We start from the raw sequence: 13,732 nt of genomic DNA, 5'->3' as shown, positions 1-13,732 counted from the left end.
GACGAAATTGCATCATCTGGCAATTCCTCTGAAGGATTTGCCTCGAAGAAGAGGTATATATACCTTGGTACGGAAGAACCAATAACGGATGGACGAGGATTTCTTTTTGTATGCTCATCGGGATAGTAGTTAGAAGTAGTTGCAATAATCATAGTACAACATTCTTTTGATGGTCGTACTTGGTTCTAGTCATATAGGATGGTGGCTACATCTTAATATATTATCAAGATATGTAACCAGCATTAAAAATGAATCATCACCCATCAGTTGCATCTGCAAAGACACATAACTATCGTACAAGCCTAAAGGCCAGAGAAAATCGAGCCAGGTACATACATACATATACATATACATACCCAGCAGAGTCTATCACATCAAAGCAAATAAGGATCAAAAAAGAAGACACCGACGACTACTTTATGCAACGAGACAAGAAAGAAACCATTTTCCCTTCCCCAGAAGACGCCAGGAGTATGAAATAAGTGCAGACGTATCTTTCTATCAAACCATCCATCCGTCCATCCCATCATGAGCATAAATTACACTCGAAAGCAGGTAGGTAGGATCTACTCTACTCCACTCCCCAACTGTCATCCACCTCTGCCACATCGTAGTCCACGTCGTGCGGGCCGTCCTTGCGTGCTCCGTTCTGTTCCGATAACATGGATGGCCCCGTTGCGTTGTCCATTACCGTGTCCTCGTCTGACCCTGTCTTGTTGGTATCCGAGCCAGGGCCGGATGTTGCGCCGCTGGCGGGGAGGGTGATAGGGGGGTTAGGGACCCAAGTGAGCTGGACTTGGCCTACCGAGGGGATGTCCCGGGTTCCAAACATGAACTTCTCGGCTAGGTAGCGTTCCTTGAAGGCTACGATGACTGAGTCGGGTTGGTCTGGGTTGGGCTCGATGGATTCGTATTCGCCGACGCCCTGGTATACTGGGTTAGCTTTGAAAGCGTAAATAGGGTAAGACTGGAGGCGGGAAACTTACAATGAGGTATTGTCTCAAGGCCTCGTCCTTCTCAGAGTTGGCCTCCACACCGGAGACAGCCACCCTACGGGGTCGGTTGTCGAGACGTAGAACACCACCTCTGCCGCGAGCAGCGCCGCCACGACCACGATATCCACCGCGGAAGGACGGGTCGTAACCACGGCCCCGGGGCGGGAATCCACCACGAGCACCGAAGCCTCTTCCGCGACCGCGGTAGGAGTACGGTGCGCTCGCACCAGCACCGTTGGGGTCGATACCAAGACTCTTCGCTTCGGCTTCAAGAGCGGCCAGCTGTGCACGAAGCTGCTGGGTCTGGTCACTGGCATTCTCCGGTGACACACCCGCTTCGTCGGCCGGAGAGGCGCTGCCATCACCGCCTTCTTTTGCGCCAAGCTTTTGCATCAGACGAAGCTTCTCTTCCTGCTGCTTCTTAAGGAGCTCGTCGCGCTGTCGCTCGAGGGCTTGTTTTGCTTCCTCAGTCTCCTTGCGCTTCTTCAATTTCTCCTCGTGCGCCCGTTGAGCTTCCTCTTGCTGTCTCTCAAACTCTTCGCGGTTGAAGGCTGGACCCTCGTTCATGGCGTCGCCGGCAGGAGACCGATGGTCACCATTCCGATCACCCTTGGGCTTATGCCAGTAGACTTTGACGAATCGGTTATCGAAGATCACCTTGGGACTAGACCATGCCCGTTTAGCAGCTGCGTGGTTATCGTAGGTAATCAAGGCCAGTCGTCGGTGTGGTTGCAGAGTGACTTCAGTAATCTCGCCATATTGTGAAAAGAACTCTCGGATCGTGGCTTCGTCCATCTTATCATCAGGGATCTGCTCAACGACAATAGTCGTGATCGTCGTATCCTCGTTAGGCCCGGCAGAAGAGAATTCGGAGCGTCGTCCCCTGCCTCCAAAGCCACCTCGGTCCCCACCACGACCGCGGCCGCGACCTCTGTCGCTGCCTCGCATAGGTGTATCCGTGCGCCTTTGGAAGTCGGTAATGAGATTGGAGGACTTTGGATCGTATTCTAAAGAAAAAAAAAAAAAAAAAAAAAACCCCCCATCATTAGCAGAGTTCGTTCAGCGGCTAACGCAATCAATCGGCCAACTCACCATCTTCCTTGGAGGACCCTGGCATGGCATCGTGCTGGTAGGGGCATGTAGCGCCAAGGTAGCAGATACCCTGAGTCTCGTAGAACGGACACCGCTCCGAACTCTTGGGTCCCATCTGGTCCGGCTGCTGGCCGGCACCGGCGCCCGGGGGTGGTATCGGCATCGGAGGCATGCCCGGCATCTGAGGGAAGCCCATGCTCTGTAGAGCCATCATCGCTGCCATCGGATCATTCTGGTCAAAGCCGGGGAACGCAGGAGGCATCACTGGGAATCCCGCTGCACCAGGATGGAACTGTCCCGGACCAGCCGGTCCTGCGCGGCCGCCGTCCCTACCCATCCAATCTCCCCGGCCACCGCCACGTCCCCGGCGAGGGGTCTTGTATGTGCGATGGTGGGGTCCATCGTCGCGCTCCTGATCGGCCTGGAATCCCTCGTGGTAGTTACGCTTGCGATTGAAATTGGAGCCATCAGCTTGCGACTGTGGAATGCCGTAAGGGCCATTTGCTGGGCCGGAGGGAGCTCCAAAGGCCTGCTGCTGTTCCGAAGCTGATCCTGCAGCACCATCATGGGACATCGCGGCGGTTTGAACGGGCTGCGGCTTGGGCGCAAACGTTGTGAAGAGTTCATCGACAAACTGAACAGTGTCTATATATGCAAGAAAAGCCAGTGAGCCAACTGCGCTTTCTCTGCGCAAGCAAGTATCTCAACATGACTAACGTTCTCTCAAGAAGTCTTCCAGATTGTCCACCGAAGCCTTCCGGATCTCTTCGTCCGGGGCATCTGTTCGGATAAGCGCCAGGACGTAATCGGCAAGCACGTCAGAATCGGCATCCGATCTGGACCGGAGGGTTATTCGTTAGCTTGTGATACAGCGCAGGGAACGTCTTGGAGGAGCAGTCGCCGGGCAGATGAGCCTTACATATCTTCCAGTTTCCTCACTACCCACGACTTCACCTCAGTCGCTTGATCCTCAGTGAGCTGCATGTTGTCGCGCAAGGTTGAAACCGTGCCAGGCGACTGTTGCCGGAAAGAAATAGATCCTCGAGGAGCTTGAAGAGGTAGCAGGCGTTACTTGGCGGCGCCCGAAAAGAGGTTTGGGTGAGGGATCAAAAACGGCGTCGAAAATGCGGCTGACGAATATAGTGACGAAAGACTAGCTTGACGGTGAATTTAATCAGAGACTTGCGCAAATCATTGTGTGATGAAGGAAAGACGTGCGAGGAGATAGCAACAGAGCTTTGCGGTCCAAAAAAGCCGGGGAAACGCGAGCGACGCGGATGACAGTCTCACCACGTGACCTACGCTGGGTGAGCTGCCCAGTTGCCCTACCACATCACGTCACCACCGATGCTACTATTCTCCTATCTGGCCCACAAACCAATTACAGGTCTAAAGTGACGATATACTAAAAATGAACTTGAAAACCATCATATTTTTTTCATGTCCAATCGAGGGAATAGGAAAGGAGCTATGGAAAATCCCTCGCGGTCGTTAACGTAAAAATAAAGCCATCGCATATGCTCGTGCACAGCTCGATTCTACTTCTCTAAGCGGTCGAAAATCCACATACGACATTAAGCTGTTTTTCTTTTATATCCTCCCCCTCAATGTAGACAGGGTATTGCATTCGTCAATCTCATAAACAGAGGATTCCATTCATCACAAGTTCGAATTTTAGTCGGCTTGTATGGAAGGTTTTTACAGCTTGTCGTAGTACTGTTCATATAGGTTAGCTTCGGATCTGATCGATACAACTTAGTATACGGGGTTCAACTTACGTTCTCGTAGCCGGGAACCTGCTCCTTGAGACCCTTGCGCTTACGCATCTCAGTGACGACGACACCAGGCTTGGTGGTGGGGTCAAGAGGAGATCCACCGGGGAGGACAGCCCAGTGGTCGAAGACAGACTGGGGGAAGGCCTGTCCACCGGTGGCCTGACGAAGCTCGCCGGGGAAACCGAAGGACTCGTTGACGGGCAGGTAGGCCTTGACGTTGAAGAGAGGAGTACCAGGGCGCTGCTCCTCGGTGTAGACGTGACCACGACGGCGGGTAAGGACACCGTAGATACCACCCATGGCCTGCTCGGGGACCTGGATCTCGACGTTGAAGATGGGCTCCAGGATACCGGGGTCGGCAAGCATGGTAGCAGCATACAGGACACGACGAGCAGTGGGGATGATCTGACCACCACCACGGTGAATAGCATCAGCGTGCAGAGTAACATCAAGGATGTTGAAGCGGATAGAGCGCATGGGCTCCTCAGCGATGGGACCCTCACGGGTGGCCCACTGGAAACCAGAGACGAAAGAGTCCTTGATTTCGTTAAGGTACTGGACGGCCTTGGTCTGGTCAACCAGCAAGTTGGCACCGGTGGTGTCGGGACCGAAGCACCAAATCTTACGGGCATCGGTGACATCCCAGCCGTACTCGTCAGCAAGGAGACGGGCACGAGCCTTGAAATCGTCACGGGGGGTGATCTTGCCAGCCTCAATGGCCAGGGAGACCTCCTCGTCAAGGGGCTGGGCAGTGAGGTACAGACGGTTGTGCTTGTTGGGAGACTTGGACAGAGCAGTCATGCTGGAAGTGCCAGCGACGGTCTCACGGTAGGAGACGACGGGGTCGGAGATACGAAGGGGAACACCAGCGTGGTCCTCCTCGAGATCCTTCAGGCAAATTTCCAGGTGAAGCTCACCAGCACCGGCAACGACGTGCTCACCGGACTCGTTGATCATGGTCAGGACACAAGGGTCAGACTTGGACAGACGCTTAAGACCTTCGACCAGCTTGGGCAGATCCTGGGCGTTCTTGACCTCAACGGAACGCTGGACGACGGGGGAGACGGAGAACTTCATGACCTTCATGTTGTGGGCAGTCTCGGAGGTGGTGAGGGTACCAGACTTGAGCAAGAACTGGTCAACACCGACCAGACCGACGATGTTACCGGCGGGAACATCCTCAATGGGCTCGACGAAACGACCCATCATCAGGATGGTACGCTGGATGTTCTTGACGAACAGGTCCTCCTTCTTGCCAGGGACGTAGTTGGGACCCTGGATACGGACCTTAAGACCGGAGCGGACGGTACCGGAGTAGACACGACCGAAAGCGTAGAAACGACCCTTGTCGGAGGTGGGAACCATCTTGGAGACGTAAAGCATCAGAGGAGCCTTGGGGTCACAGTCGCGGATACCGACGGCGCAGTCGTCGTCGGAGGGACCCTCGTAGAGAGTCTCACCACGGTACTTCTGGGCAGTAACGGGGGAGGGAAGGTGGATACAGATCATCTCCAACATGGCATCAGCGGCGGGGAGGAACTTGCGCATGACAGCCTTGAGGAGCTGCTTGCCAGCAAGGTCCTTCTCGTCGTTGGAAAGCTTGACCTCAAGCTTCTCGAGGAGAGTGGGGATCTGGTCCTTCTTGTCGTTGTTGATGGTCTGGAAGATCTTGAAGATGGGGTCCAGAACGAACATGTTGAAGGCACGCTCAACGGGCTTGCCGTTGACCTCGGGCTGGGTCTTGGTCCACTTCTTGGTGGCGGGGTTGAAGTAGTTGTCACCCTGTTTTGATTGTTAGCGATATTCATAGACTGGCGAGATAGTGGGTTGCTCCATACCCAGAGACGCTCAAGCATCTTCTTGCGGTCAACACCGAACTTCTTGGCGAACTTGACGGCGAACTGGCGGACGGTGAAAGCCCAGCCGTGGAGACCGGAACCGAAGGCAACGGTACCCTTCTCGGCGTAGACCTGGACATCACCAAGAGCCTTGTCGAAGTAGGTGGCGATGATGACGTTGACCGACTCGATGGTACGAGAGAAGGACTGGTACAGGTCCTCCTTGGAGACCTGGAGCTCGAGCAGAGCACGATCGACCTTGTTGATGATCAGGACGGGCTTGATACGCTCGGTCAGGGCCTGACGAAGGACAGTCTCGGTCTGGACACAGACACCGGAGACACAGTCGACGACGACCAGGGCACCGTCAGTGACACGCAGAGCAGCAGTGACCTCAGAGGAGAAGTCAACGTGACCGGGGGAATCGATCAGGTTGATCAGGAACTCAGAGCCATCGACCTTCTGGGGGATCTCCTTGAGATCCTCCTCATCGGGGAACTTGGCGTAGAGGGAGATGGCAGTGGACTTGATGGTGATACCACGGTCCTGCTCATCGGGACGGGTGTCCATGTAACGACCCTCACCAGCCTTAGCAGCCGAGATAATACCGGCACGCTGGACCAGGGAGTCGGAAAGGGTGGACTTTCCGTGATCGACTATGGTTGCGAGTCAGCGAGATAAATTCGAGATACATATGGCCATCAATGATGCCAAGACCTGGCTCAAGTACATACCGTGAGCAATGACGGACATGTTACGGATGTTGGCCGGGCGGTCCATCAGGCCGCGGATCTATTTCCAGTATTAGTACACTTCCATCCTCGTTGACTGATTGCTTTTCCCATAACTGGGCCGGGGTTGCCCTATTAGGTGTCGAGAAGCAGTCCGATGCAGGTGGGTGCGGGGAACATAGAACGGACCTCTTCGATAGTGAAGCTATAGAGAACATCGTTAGCACGTTATTCCAAGTTTCCAAAAGTATGATGCCGACCCCTCAACCCATCTATGCGATGGTATAGCATCGCCATAGAGATTGACCGGGACTGTGTGGGTGAACGTACTTAACCATCTTGACTGATTTTTCTCGTCAACTGCCGTAGAGGCGGGGTTTCGTAAAAAAAGAAAATAAAAAGGAAGAACGACACACAAAGGACCAAGATCGAGAGCTAGCTCGACCGAGGGATCAAATAGGACAAGAAAGGCCTATGTGCGCTGCTCCGGGGAAAGAGACAGAGATGGCTTCGCGGAGGAAGGTGAAGGAAGGAAAAAGAGAGAAGAGGGAAGGGAAGAGGGCGGATGGAGAGGAAGAGGGGAAAAGAGGGAAGGAAAGCGAGAGGGCGGCGGGTGGGGACACTTTTTTTTGTGCTGGTGGGATTTTTTCCGATTTCAAATCTGGGATGTGCGTTTTTTCTTGTCGGGCCCCTCGTTTCCTTACCGTTTCACTGCTTAGCGTCGGTTACTTTTCTTTACCCTCTAGTATCTAAGTAGTATCTTTCTTTTCTATTTTTTTCAGTGCCCACCAGTCCTGCTTATCGTAATGGTTATGAATCAAGGGAAATACGTACTGGGTAATAATGGTAGATTGTGGATGAGTATCCGTAATGACGGCTGAACTACTAACTACTGCACAACTACTAGTATTAGGACTCAATCATCAATACCTTGTTCGATTTCCTCTCTGGGTGCCGGCACTTCCCAGCAGCACAGACTGACTGGAACTAAGGTAATGGGAGTTGACCATGGTTTATGGGCAAATTACACCTTCCTCTGGAGAGGTCATCCAATGACCAGTTACTATAAGCTTAGAGAGCTTCATAGCTCCTCTCTTTCCCGTACACGAGCTCTTCCGGTATCTTTAGCCACCTTACTTGTAACCTCCAGCCTCCCTCTCAACGGTGATCCCGTGTTCAGGTGGGTGGGTGGCAAAGAGTGCTGAAGTGTGCTGATATCATGATCCGTTGTACCAGAGAAGTTCTTTCCCGCCATCCTGAGTGGGTAATTAAGGTATGAAGCTTACCCAATTGCGGCCTAGTTCCACTGGCCAACATCTTCATGTTCATCATCTTGGTCAGCTTCTTTCGAAGGAAATATTGTTAAGTATTTGAGGGAAATAGATAGGAGGGGAATAAAACAGAATCAATCATGGCAGTCACATTATAGTATTATATGTCTAGCTTGTAATGAAATTTTATCAGTCTCTACACTGTAGCTGCTTACTGCAGGCTGGCATCGACCCCTCCTTCCTCACCGCCCGGCTGGTCACGGGATGGGGGGAAGCGGAGTTAGGAATTAATGCATTACCGAACGTTACAACAACGTGGTTCGACCAATTTGACAGCGGCAAGCCAATCGCCCGCCCAATTTCTCCTGCACACCTGCAACTGCGGTCCGACGTGCCCTGTTGCAGTACACATATGACTAGTCTAGGCTCTTTGTTCCATCAATCTATCCTAAGGTAGATAATGTGGCATAGTATTGTCTAAGCTACTGCTGAAGCAATTATACTAGCAGGCTTGGTCACGTGGCTGGATCACCAACCACCTGTGAGGATCTGACTAACCTTATAGAGGATGTGCTTTCTGAAATGAGCCCTGGGTATCTTCAATTATATGTTGTGAGAGCACTGTTGATTGTGATAGTATCTCGAAACTCGGGGTTTCGAAGACAAGATAAATATCAATCAGATTATATACGGAATAAGTCTTGTTTATGAAGCTCGATTGTTTACTTGACCGACCCTCGATGACAGCATTATGCAGTGGGTAGTATGATACAAGCTATACAGAAATAACGATTTCTTCAAATGTCAGGATAGAGCCGACGCTACTTCAGTTTCCCTTAGACTCGTCACTTCACCACAAGCCGAGTTCATCAACAAGAGCAGCCCAATATCGTCTCGGAAAGCATGCCGACCACTGAGTGTCCTTGCTCAAGCTATAGCGCTGCACGATGAGAGGACATTTGCAACAGATAGGCTAAGATTTATCATGATGGGCTGACATCTGATAAATATATAGCTAAAGTGAGAATCGGAGCAAACTGATGGTACTAACATGAAAAACAATGCGCCTCTCAAGCATAAAGTCATCCTTGGGATGTAATGCAACTGTTTTCAAAACTATTACTGGCTTCACTAAGACTTTCTATGCTTCTGTGAACCTACACTGTGTACTAAAATGTAGCGATGAGCACCATCAGGAACACAATCTGTATGTATTTTGTCAAAGCACTAACTGCTAGACCAAAAACGATATATCGCATCTAGTCAGCCAGACGACGGAGAGATATATGTCCCAACATATATGATATGTATTGATTTAGTAGAGGCAATCAGACGGTCCCTGTTTCTGTCCCATCTTTGCGAGTTTGAAAGTCCATATGCTTAAATATGACCGTCTGCGCAACAGTTCACAGCTATCCATGTAAAGAGCGCTTTATCCGGTTCAAAATTGTTCGAGTGTCAATCTTTCGAATGATATAAGACAGTATAGCCAACAGGCTCACGACACAGCTGTTGAACTGGCGAATCAAGACCCCTTCATTTTCGAGCATGTAGATTAGTTATATAGAGGATAATTTGAGTTTCAGAGACTGTTGTCCCAAAAAAAGCCAATGTGTCCTTCCAGGTACCATTTCCTATTGTCCGATTGGCCGTGTTCTGCTAAAAGCTCATCGCGCAGTCGCAGCCCCTCTTTTTCGTAACCGACAAAAAGCTGTCCCATGATTTTGCAAGCCCCTGTAGATGATATCTTTTGCTCTTCCATGGTCAGCGGAACAGCACTCTGCATTTCGAGCCTCGACCTTTCTGAAGACACAGAACTCCTTTCCCCAGCCTCAATAGTCATTTATAAGGCAGTAGCTTTCCGCTGCAACATTTCGGAATATTTTGGTAGCTAGCATGTCAGCCTGTGTAAGGTTGGTCGCCAGCTCATAGAGGATCAACAGCGGTTAGGGCTTGAGTGGCAGAGGTCGAATTAGTGAGTGTCATTGGACTCATGGCTACGTTTACCAAAAATTTAATTGTTATGCGACGCTTCAGATATGTCTCGAGAGACTCAAAGCAGGAATCCTCATAGTCAATAATCTTGGGCCCTTCTGGATAAATAGGCATCCTCAAACATATTCATAAAGAAGATTTGGCAGAGTGGAAAGTTGAGTTGAGATTGAGCCTGTACCATGATCTATGTTAGGTCCAGGTTGCATCCACGGAAAGGTTGGCAATCAATCATACCTCGCTCTCGGCATATCTTGTCACCATTATCAAGATAGTAAGACATTATTAGCTGTAGTTCAAAGGTGTTGTGGTTGCATGTTACATGTCTTACCACCTACAAGGAAGAAAGATAATGCCGGCGTAGACCAGGCGGCGGCCTTTTACCCGTCAGACTCACATTTCGATATGACCATCTATCCCATGACAAGTTCCAAAGATGGGATTTCCCATGCAACAAAGCTGACAATCTTATCAATAATCTCGGGTTTTGAGAGAGTTGCTTTTTACTCTCAAAGCCTATGCAGTAAGAACACGTGTTTACTGCTCCTACTGCATGGGCTGAGAGTAAAAAAGCAATTTTCTCAAATCCCGAGATCATTGATGTAAAATGTTGTCAGCTTTGTTGCATGCTCAGCCAAGGAAGGAAAAAAAAACATAAAGGATCTTTCACCGACGAAGTGAGCTTTCGTCGATCGGTGAGCCATGTGCATGCATTGTTAACTATATGTGAGGAGCTCGCGCTGATAGATATCGCCAGTGACGTTGCTCACATGCCAGTAACTACCGTATGCCGTCCAATCAATAGCGGTGAGTGATACCTAGAGATGAACCTGCATAGATAGATCACCTTAGTACATACAGTAGTCACATACTAGCGTTTGAACAGCCATAGTGTTGCTGAAGCCTTCCTCCAAAGCTCCCTGTTAGTCCCGCATCTGCACCTTCTTATAAGCATGGCAGGGTTAGCTTCAGAAAATCTCAAAAATCTCAATCATCTATCTACGGTCCTGGGTGTCAGATGTACCTTTGAGCTTGCCTGCTATAAGTGGCACCATATATTCTCGGGTATCTATAGCAATGGAGCCAGCTATTATACGATTCGCCCAGGAGAACGTCAGCCGCGTTCGCCTGGCTGGCTTGTTCTTTTGCTTACTCTACATGGCGGTACGGTTATCATGTCTGATATGCGTGACTGAGACCAATTACTGGATGTGGATGATATTGATCTTCGAAGCTTTCTGGACATGTATGTTCTCAATCCTATCAAAGATTGGACATTAGTCAAAATTATAGTGTTTCGTCTAACAGTGGCGTGCATCCTGCTGCGGCTATCTATAGACCAGTCCCTGCTTATAAAAATTCCTAGGCGGACCGAGAAAACGCCAAAGAAACTTCACCTAGCTAGAAATGATGCGTTGCCTTCGGTAGATATTCTACTGCCGTGCTGTGGAGAACCAGTGGATATCATTCGCGATACCATACGTAGGACATGTGCCATTGACTATCCCCAATCTGCGTTTCGGGTACTCGTCTTGGATGATGGGAACTCTCTCGCGCTAAAACAGGCGGTAGAGGAGTTGCATCAAACCTGGCCGAACCTCATCTACTATAGCAGAGGAACTAAGCCGAGTCAGAAGGTCTTTGCGAAAGCAGGAAACCTAAACTTTGGCTTATTTGATATCGAAGGAGGCATGGAGAAGCCGCCGGAGTTTATCGCCTTATTCGATTCGGACTTTCTGCCTGCTCCCAACTTCCTGCGAGCCACGCTTCCTCATCTCTTGCGGGATGATAGTGTTGGACTTGTAGGTACAAGGCAAGACTACAATAACCTTCCCCCAGGGGACCCGATTGGTCAGAACATGGCAATATTTTGGGAGGTATATGGACCCTGGATGAACGAAACGGGGTCGAGTATGGTATCAACTTCAGGATGTGTCATGCGCCGCGATCTAGCCGTCGAAGTGGGCGGATTTTCCACTATAAATGAAGTGGAGGATCTCACTCTATCAATCCTGTTACCAGCGTATGGGAAGCGCGTCGTATATCTCACTGAAATGCTGCAGCTTGGACGCGTGCCAACTTCGTTGGAAGGTCATGTCCGGCAGAACCGACGATGGATCACTGGCTTAATTCAGCTGATCGGTACTCCTTGGGCATCATCCAGGCAGTCCATCCCGACTTCGTCGAGGTATCATATGGCATTGTTTGGTATTGTCTGGCTTTTGACGCCTCTGATTCAGGTTGTCGGTTGTGCGACAATTGCTTCTGCGTTAGTATCACGCCAACAACTTGTGCCACACAATCTACTCCAAATCCAGATCCCATTATCCTTGGTATCATTTGGTCTCATTTTCCTGTACGAATGGCTCAAGGCTGCAGCAACGGGCTTCCTAATGCCCGCATTTGCTCATTTTGGTGACCTGTGGATATGTGCAGGTAGGTCTTGCAGTCTATCAACCCCGACAGATACAATGTATACTGACAGCCGCCAAAGACCGACTGTGGACTGTTATCCAATTCCACATATTCGGTTTACAGGGGGGTAGGTCTGTAGTGACTGGCAGTGCCCAGAACAGCTGGAACATTCCCAACATGGTCCCCACGTGAATGAGACAATTGAAAAGGGACCTATGGGATTCTGGGGTCGGCTTCAACGTCCTTTTCGTGATTGGCACCCTCGCCGGAGTATTTCATTCGGTAATGGCCATCGTCGAGAGATATCCCGACTGGCAGTGTCGTCTTATGACCACCTTGCTGTACCCTCCTGTTGTCCTCATGTGCTACATAAGTCTTACCTGCCACCTAGTCCCACTGTTATGTGTGATATGGCCGCCTCAGTATCCTTCTCGGAAAGCAGTCTTCGAGACTCATCCGAGTGACACCCGTGCCGTGTTCCCTTCTGAGGCAGTTCGACAATCAAACGTGCACCAGAAGCATGCGCCTCTCGGTTATCGTCGTCATCTACTATTGATTCCGCTTTATGTCTCGCTTATGAGTATGTCTTATTTCAGATATCTGTGAACTTGTGGAGGAGATGTGGTTGGTGTTTTTATATGATACTGAGCGATGAGTGCGCCGATTTACTTGCTATTTTACATCATGAGTTTATACTAGGTTACGGATCGAAGAGTCTATATTGTATGTAGATTTTGTGTGTTTAACTTTGTGGATTGGACATCTACCTTTGAGTATTTGCTACTCTGACTCGGCGAGTCTTATACTCCTTACCTATAAGATACACGTTTTTAGTATACCTTTCTTCTATCATTGCTACGTTTAGTCTTTGATGATTACCACACCACATTGAACCTCAGTCTAGGCCATCAGCATATCATCCCCACATCTTCGGTTAGTCGCCTCGTGAAGAATCACCTCGATATAGAAGGCCGATAGAAATAATATGCAAGATTGGGTTACCCACGTGTAAATCCAGTGTAGATGAGAATGGAAAGTAAGCACAGTATCGTGGCCAACATATCACACATACGCACCATTATCGTTGTTCTAAATTTATATTCTATTCTGTGGCTCTGCTAAGTACTATGCAAGGTCTCGAGTTCTTGGCTCTTACCGCCTGAGAGGCGCGATCTCTCTTCATATACACTACGCAAGGACTCTTCGTCCTAACTCACCGCCACTATGGGAAACCGCTTTCCTAGTTCTTGATTTTAGTGTGCGATTACACAAAGAGGCGATAATGCTATGACAAAGGTAGGTATATCACCTTTTTGTTTACCCCTCAATTCGGTTATTGGAAGAGGCCCTATTTCCGGCTCTCTATTGGATGATACTATTCTGGCAAGAATGTCACTATTGTTGTGTATGTGTTGTGAGACTTGTGTAGAGACCCCGGGAGGCTATCAATGAAAAGGTGGAATGTAGTTGATGCTGGTCAGTTCATTGTAAGTCTGATATGAGAAGAAACTTCTGTTGTTTCCGGCTTGTGACTAGGGTATATCCTGATTGGCAAACATACTATAGTAGAACTGCTCCTGGTCCCAATCGTATTATAAGGGGATCTTGATCTTATCTGGATTC

General features: G+C 49.8%; 4 protein-coding genes across 4 annotated transcripts; 1 reads left to right on the top strand and 3 right to left on the bottom strand.

Annotated features, from left to right (window-relative positions):
* Positions 1-236: 236 nt before the first annotated feature.
* BO87DRAFT_355406 (CCCH zinc finger and RRM domain protein) lies at positions 237-3,319 on the bottom strand. The gene is made up of 5 exons (XM_025621330.1): positions 3,007-3,319; positions 2,805-2,923; positions 2,088-2,732; positions 987-2,002; positions 237-925 (listed from the first exon to the last, which is right to left on the bottom strand). Exons 1-5 carry the CDS (start codon positions 3,069-3,071, stop codon positions 572-574), a joined length of 2,199 nt encoding a protein of 732 aa, XP_025481481.1. The 5' UTR covers positions 3,072-3,319; the 3' UTR covers positions 237-571.
* Positions 3,320-3,610: 291 nt separating this feature from the next.
* Positions 3,611-7,018, bottom strand: BO87DRAFT_375017 (elongation factor 2). Its single transcript, XM_025622926.1, has 6 exons — positions 6,762-7,018; positions 6,621-6,636; positions 6,435-6,492; positions 5,701-6,356; positions 3,866-5,644; positions 3,611-3,803 (listed from the first exon to the last, which is right to left on the bottom strand). Exons 1-6 carry the CDS (start codon positions 6,767-6,769, stop codon positions 3,786-3,788), a joined length of 2,535 nt encoding a protein of 844 aa, XP_025481480.1. The 5' UTR covers positions 6,770-7,018; the 3' UTR covers positions 3,611-3,785.
* Positions 7,019-7,546: 528 nt separating this feature from the next.
* On the bottom strand, positions 7,547-7,795 carry BO87DRAFT_15309 (uncharacterized protein). Its single transcript, XM_025618190.1, has one exon. The coding sequence runs from the start codon at positions 7,761-7,763 to the stop codon at positions 7,608-7,610; it is 156 nt and encodes a 51-aa protein (XP_025481479.1). The 5' UTR covers positions 7,764-7,795; the 3' UTR covers positions 7,547-7,607.
* Positions 7,796-10,771: 2,976 nt separating this feature from the next.
* Positions 10,772-12,573, top strand: BO87DRAFT_432982 (nucleotide-diphospho-sugar transferase; the record flags this gene model as incomplete). Its single annotated transcript, XM_025627637.1, has 5 exons — positions 10,772-10,940; positions 11,033-12,130; positions 12,189-12,240; positions 12,307-12,450; positions 12,501-12,573. The coding sequence occupies 5 exons, from the start codon at positions 10,772-10,774 to the stop codon at positions 12,571-12,573; spliced, it is 1,536 nt and encodes a 511-aa protein (XP_025481478.1).
* Between the last annotated feature and the right edge of the window lie 1,159 nt (positions 12,574-13,732).

The sequence above is a fragment of the Aspergillus neoniger genome, assembly GCF_003184625.1.
Source record: "Aspergillus neoniger CBS 115656 unplaced genomic scaffold BO87scaffold_10, whole genome shotgun sequence".
NCBI lineage: Eukaryota > Fungi > Ascomycota > Eurotiomycetes > Eurotiales > Aspergillaceae > Aspergillus > Aspergillus neoniger.
This window is presented reverse-complemented; position numbering and strand designations above follow the sequence as displayed.

What these genes read in the sequence shown, in the direction of transcription:
- BO87DRAFT_355406 (XM_025621330.1), bottom strand. Translation starts at nt 3,071, where the DNA reads ATGCAGCTCACTGAGGATCAAGCGACTGAGGTGAAGTCGTGGGTAGTG. An exon ending in GGAAGACTTCTTGAGAGAAC is followed by an intron (nt 2,733 to 2,804) that starts GTTAGTCATGTT and finishes TTGCATATATAG; the next exon opens with ACACTGTTCAGTTTGTCGAT. An exon ending in CCTTGAGACAATACCTCATT is followed by an intron (nt 926 to 986) that starts GTAAGTTTCCCG and finishes CCAGTATACCAG; the next exon opens with GGCGTCGGCGAATACGAATC.
- BO87DRAFT_375017 (XM_025622926.1), bottom strand. An exon ending in CATGTCCGTCATTGCTCACG is followed by an intron (nt 6,357 to 6,434) that starts GTATGTACTTGA and finishes TCGCAACCATAG; the next exon opens with TCGATCACGGAAAGTCCACC. An exon ending in AGATGCTTGAGCGTCTCTGG is followed by an intron (nt 5,645 to 5,700) that starts GTATGGAGCAAC and finishes CAATCAAAACAG; the next exon opens with GGTGACAACTACTTCAACCC.
- BO87DRAFT_15309 (XM_025618190.1), bottom strand. Translation starts at nt 7,763, where the DNA reads ATGATGAACATGAAGATGTTGGCCAGTGGAACTAGGCCGCAATTGGGT.